Genomic DNA, 6,398 nt, shown 5'->3' with positions numbered 1-6,398 from the left:
GTTGCTCACTTGCTTGTCCCTACTTACCAGCAAAAACCAGTACCGTATTTCACTGGTTATAAGTACCGTATTTGACGGAGGGAGTTGTGGGCAAAATGGTAGGCTCGTCATTTCCCACCGTGGGGAAAGGTGCGGATTCAACGCAGCACAGGCAACAATCACTTCCCCAGTTGCCTTGTCCTTATAAATCTGTCCCCTTGGGGAAATGCGATTCGTCGGCCGTGGTGATTTCCAGCATTTCTACAGTAGGGTCAAGTAGAAAAAAATGATTGTTTATCGTCTGCGCCCGCCCCGAGTTTCTCCTTTCCGGCCAAATTATTTTATTTTTAGTTCCGGTAACTGTACTATATGTACTGTGATCTACACCTATACGGCCTCTAATCAGCATGGCTGTAGATCTTGATAGGCCAAGTCCGCAGATTGCATCATTCATGTACTAAAGTAGGTGCTATAAGCTTGAAAAGTGAAAGAGATTATCAGCTGCCTGATTTTTTTTCTTGTCCTACATTGGTTATGTTTCACTTTTCCTAATTCGCATCCTCAAAATTATCTTGCAAGATGTTATTCGTGGCTGACGACTAATTTGCATTACATGAATTTATCTCACTCTGCGCAAAATGGCTTCAAAAAAAAGAAAAGTGAAGAAGAAGGCATGTCTACGTCTAGATTCCATGCCATTTCAGCGCCCTCGAGCTCAGCGCCCTCGAGTTCAGCGCCAACCAGGTGAGTGCGACCGTTTCAGCGCCATGAACCTAAGCGCTGAATTGACAGCGCCACATATTCCAGCGCCGTATAGTTCAGCGCCAGCAGATAAGCGCCGAATATCTCGGCGCCAAATACGTCAGCGCGACCTTTCTCAGCGCCACAGATCTAAGCGCCATTTAACAATACATACAATGTATGTATGAACATCACCTGTAATGACTATGTCTGTACACGTATGGACTTCGCACTGTACTTGATCGCGCTGTAAATTACCGCGCCTTGCTTTTTCGCGCTGAGTTGCTGGCGCTAAAATGTATCGCGCTGAAACGATAGCGCTGAAGTGGCAAGTCACCTACGTCTAGAAGTCTAGGGGTTGTGAACACGTACCATACAGCCATACATGCAAAATAAAACTAAAAAACTAAAATCCCTGATTTCTCGTGAAAATCTGACAGTAAACAGTCAATATATTTGACATGGCCTAGTAGCGGGAAGACTGATTAATGTGGACTACAGTCCATTCAGAAAAAAGATGGACTTCTAGCTTTTGGCCATAAATGGGTCAAACGTTGAGTTTTTTTAGATTTTTTTTCTGCAATCCCCTTCCAATTATGTTTCTGAAGTCTATTTCTCCAAAAAGCAAGCCATAGCAGGAATAGGATTTCGGCCAGGTTTTGCCCCAAGAGCACTTAAGGTGGCTCCTACCCCTCGGGTCCAAAATTTTTTTGTTTGAAACGTGGCTACAAACGATTGTACTTTGTTCCGTAGGATATCTAGTGTACGGAGACAAAATTTTATCAAGTTCTACCGGCCGGTTTCACTCGGGGGAGGGGCCAAACATAGCATACTCACAATTGCCAATTTAGGCCAAAAAACACCGGAAAACCACTTTTTTGGCCGTAGCACTCGTAGTTACCCCATTTTTCTTGATGTCCAACATCAGGACAGTAGTATACTTGCTAAATACCAGCATAAGCTTTAGAAGTGGGTAGAATTCTGCTAGAAGGTGACCTTTTTCTCTTTTCGGAATCATCCCATTTCAGCGCACACGTCCCACATATTAGCCCCGCCCACAAGTATTTGACACTGGACTAGCCCTGTATTCGATGGTTATGCTATCATAACCTAATAATGGTACTGTGTAGCAAGTTTGAGCAGGTTCTACCGAAGGTAACTCTTGAAATAAAACTTTGAAGTGTCAAGTGATGCCATATTTTCAAGAATCAGCACATTGCACTGGGACATTGTCCAACGCCTTTGAACCCCTGACTCCACCATATGACAGATACGTATCTTGCAATAATTGATTGCAACATCTTCAGAACATAGTAGTAGAGCTTTGGATCAAGTTTTAGCAGTTTCCACCGAAGCTAACTACCGAAATAGAACTTTGAAGTCGCCCACATACTAAATGCCATAGCTGAGCATGTGCATTGTGTGTATGGTCTAAAGGTTTTCACAACTAGCTCCAATGCGGCAGATACGTGTCTTACATTACTTGATTGCAACATCTTCAGAACATAGTAGTAGAGCTTTGGATCAAGTTTAGACAGTTTCTACCGAAGCTAACTACCAAAATAGAACTTTGAAGTCGCCCACATACTAAATGCCATACATGTAGCTGAGCATGTGTATTGAGTGTACATGTATGCTCTAGTGTTTTTCACAACTTTCTCCAACATGAAGCCAATACTGATGTGGAATTTTTTGACTGCTTTGTCCAAAACACAGTGCTGAAGCAATGCACATTGGGCACTTTCTACTGGTAATGCAATTATTATTATACAGTGTTTGCTGCCAACATAGCAAGCAATACTGCTATACTAAATGCGTATTCCATTGGGTACGGTGCAATGGCTTTTCACTTCGCATCTAGCCACTGTTCTTCGTGCATTACTTGAATGCTTAGTCTCCATGGTAATGAAGCTAAGAGCCACACTGGAGAAGTTTCTACTGAAGCTAACTACCAAAAATATAAAATTTCCAAGATGCTACTATTACATAAAGTAGCTGTGTGCAATGCCACTCTGTTGAACACAGTAAGCAAAATTGAGTCACTAAAACCCTATTTGCCAGATATAAGCTGTTGAGACTGATAGCAGCTGAGCTGTATGATCTGATATGGATGGCGGTTCCACACTGACCAGCACATGTACACGTGCACAGGCAGAAGAACATACAAGTAATACACCTAACGTTACTTCGAAGTCCATCATGTAAATACAAGCGTATATACAAGCATCACTCCTGTTCTCCACAACCTGCAGTCCTGGGCCACTCCAGCTGGTCAGAGTGCAATAATTTCTGCAGCAGGCTTGACTTGGAAAGCTAATCACAACTGCCATGGCTGGAACATGAGTATTACCAGCGCTTTTACAGCGCTACTTGTATTATATTATTGTCAATCCATTGTGGTGCATGGCACTCGTTTTCAACAACCGAGTTTATGTCATTAGTTGCATATCCAACGCCAATAGAAAAAAGAAGGGGTGGGGCAAATTACCACGGTTGAACACTAGTCATATTGAACGGCGTTATGCCATGCCAGGCGCGCACACAAAACGCCCGCGCGAGTGCGCATGCATATACACACCCGGGTAACACACATTCGTGCGACTCTACATAGCCTGCACTGTCGTTCTATGTCATAGGAGTGAGTGCACACACATTTATATACATTATATATGTACATGTAGATTGCCTAATTTTGCATACGTAATAAAATTGTGTAAGTATACACACATGTGCGTGCACACATAGATAGACTCAGCGGCATACGCATGAGTGTGTGCCGATAGGGCCACATGCCAATTATCGGATTAGTCTGTGAAAGTTGCACGGCACGACAAACTTTCGAACAGTCTAAAGATATGACACAATGAATGTGGAATACCCACCAGTGTGTAAGACCATTTCATACCTATTTCGCAGCGTTTGTGATTTTCGGAACGTCCCTGTTGATATTTGATGTCCTCACTTGGTTGATGACACAGTCACAAATTATCAAATTCAACTCCAATGCCATCCAATCTGCGTTCCGCGATACATGTACAGTGAACGGTGTTGAGGAAAGCCATGCAGCAATAGAACAGTCGAGACTCCCAAGCAGAGGATACAATTCAACAGCGTATTGAAGTACGAATTGTTGTAAACAATTTTCAAGACACAATTACAAAATTTGAAGTGCGTCTTGAAACGTGTTTGAAGTGCTTCGATGTATTTACCTTCGATCTCCCTGAATCGATCCATCCACAGCTACCCGACGAATTTACCAGTCAGTGCGGGAGATGATCGAGCAAGTTATATTTGAAGGTCGCGAGATGTCAGTGGCACTGGCAGGAAATCTACACAAGCGTATTCTGAAATAATTTTCTAAGACTCAGGCGTGATTCAAGAGCGGACTTTGATTTCTCCCTTCTTATAGTACGAGCACCAGTCGACATTGCATTCTTGGAAAATCTTCTGCGAGTGCTGCCTTCCCCTTTCATAGAAAGAACGAGTGAAGAGGGACACTAGCAGCAGGTTCTAGCTAGGTCGCCAGAATTGCAGAAAAGCGAGAAGACGTTTCCTGCAACGATTGATCGCACAAAAATCATCGCTACCGAAAAATTTACTGAAAATCTACACTTTTCAAACGATGCGCGCGCAGAGGGTGTGAGCCACCTTAATTGGGAAAACCCATCAAAATCCAGGCCGTTTGACCCTGCCTGCAACAGTGCATTGTACGGTTCGAACCCCAGTTCAGGTACCCTTTTTGGATCCTTTTCAAATTTCAAATTTCACAGCACTGCACTGTGTACGATAAAATCTTGAAAAATCGCCTAATACGGGAGCTCGCCAGAGCCAGAGCCCATCTTTTTGTGAATGGACTGTACACAGTTGTCCTAGGAAATGTGTGCTGTGAATGTTGTTTGTCTCTTGTCTTGTAGATATTTGCACTTCAGCTATGTTTCCACCTGTGCTCACATTACCCGCTACCGCGTACCCTGTCGGTGGCGCGCAGTGCTATGTCACATCTCTCTGGCATTATCTCAACGCGTTCACTGGACGAGTACTCCAGCGTGTTCCTGCCCGTGTTGCCCTCGCTGACACGGGCATGTCGAGTTCTGCCTGCGCTGCTGGACGATGCAGTGCCGCTTGTCGGGCGACTCGGCCGCATTCTCAACACCACACTACCGAGAATCTCCACATCCGCACTCCTCACTCCGCCGGTTAGTCCAGTGTGGAAAACAGACACCATGACGGAAGTCTCTAGTCTTGCACAGACAGGGGTACAGCAGCAGCAGCTGTTGCAAGCCCTCCAGACTGTGTTCAATGCAGTATAGATTATGTATTAGGAATCACCAGACCGTTCCAACAGCATACGAAACATAGATTCTAGCTAGCTCTGTACCCGAATTATCAATCAACACCATGAAGACACACGAAACACTCACACACTGATAAAAACATGAATCGTTCGTCATGAAGTCCCATGAAATACACAGAGCATTTTCTCTCCCTCGCTCTCTCCCTGGTTGTCTATTCAGTAACTTTAGTACTAGTACCAAGAGTAAGCTCCTGTACTCTTGTTAGTACCTCAAAATATTATTCGCTACATTGTATTGCTGGCTCTGGTTGTGCGCGTGTGTGTGTGTGCATGCTTGTCTGTTTACTAAAGGTCCATACAATGTATATTTTCCAGTGATAAAACCATTCTCATTTTTTTGTTAAGTGAATACTCCGGTTCAATCCTGTGTGTGAGGTGGGTGTGTGAGTGCATGGTGTGTGAGGTGGGTGTGTGAGTGCATGGTGTGTGAGGTGGGTGTGTGAGTGCATGGTGTGTGAGTGCATGGTGTGTGAGTGCATGGTGTGTGAGGTGGGTGTGTGAGTGCATGGTGTGTGAGTGAGTGCATGGTGTGTGAGTGAGTGCATGGTGTGTGAGTGAGTGCATGGTGTGTGAGTGAGTGCATGGTGTGTGAGTGAGTGCATGGTGTGTGAGTGAGTGCATGGTGTGTGAGTGAGTGCATGGTGTGTGAGTGAGTGCATGGTGTGTGAGTGAGTGCATGGTGTGTGAGTGAGTGCATGGTGTGTGAGTGAGTGCATGGTGTGTGAGTGAGTGCATGGTGTGTGAGTGAGTGCATGGTGTGTGAGTGAGTGCATGGTGTGTGAGTGCATGGTGTGTGAGTGCATGGTGTGTGAGTGCATGGTGTGTGAGTGCATGGTGTGCTAGAAATTAGATTTCCTACGTGCAGGCCAGGCCAGGGCAAGGTGGATGGGGTATTATTACGGTCAGTTGCCACTTCAGCGCCACCCTTTCAGCGCCAGCACCCTCAGCGCATGATTTCGCAGCGCCAGTTTCTTCAGCGCCAGGACTATCAGTGCGGTAAAGTACGCGCCAGCAACTCAGCACGAAAAAGTAAGGCGCGGTAATTTACAGCTCGAAGAAGTACAGCGCGATAAAGTACAGCCCGGTGCAGTTCAGCGCGATAAAGTACAGCAGCGTGATGCAATAAAGCGCGAAGTCAAAACTTGTAGTCATTACAGGCGATATTCATACATACATATACAAATGGCGCTGAGAAACATGGTGCTGAGAAAGGTCGCGCTGACGTAATTGGTGCTGAATATATGGCGTGAAATATTCGGCGCTTATCTGCTGGCGCTGTAAAATTCGGCGCTTAGGTTCACGGCGCTGAAACGTTCGCTGAACT

The 6,398-nt window shown here is 45.1% G+C and overlaps 1 protein-coding gene across 2 annotated transcripts in view; it reads left to right on the top strand.

Moving 5' to 3' along the window:
• LOC135824391 (integrator complex subunit 2-like) overlaps positions 1–5,436 on the top strand; it is a 36,791-nt gene extending 31,355 nt beyond the window's left edge. For both annotated transcript variants that reach the window (XM_065337134.1, XM_065337127.1), the window contains exon 20: positions 4,635–5,436. In XM_065337134.1, coding sequence (XP_065193206.1) covers positions 4,635–5,030 — 396 coding nt within the window. In that variant the 3' untranslated portion in view covers positions 5,031–5,436. The remainder of the gene's footprint in view (positions 1–4,634) is intronic.
• Positions 5,437–6,398: the final 962 nt, after the last annotated feature.

The sequence above is a fragment of the Sycon ciliatum genome, chromosome 1 (genome assembly GCF_964019385.1).
Source record: "Sycon ciliatum chromosome 1, ocSycCili1.1, whole genome shotgun sequence".
Classification (NCBI taxonomy): Eukaryota; Metazoa; Porifera; class Calcarea; order Leucosolenida; family Sycettidae; genus Sycon; species Sycon ciliatum.
Note: the sequence above shows the minus strand (reverse complement) of the source record. Positions and strands in the feature narration are given on the sequence as shown.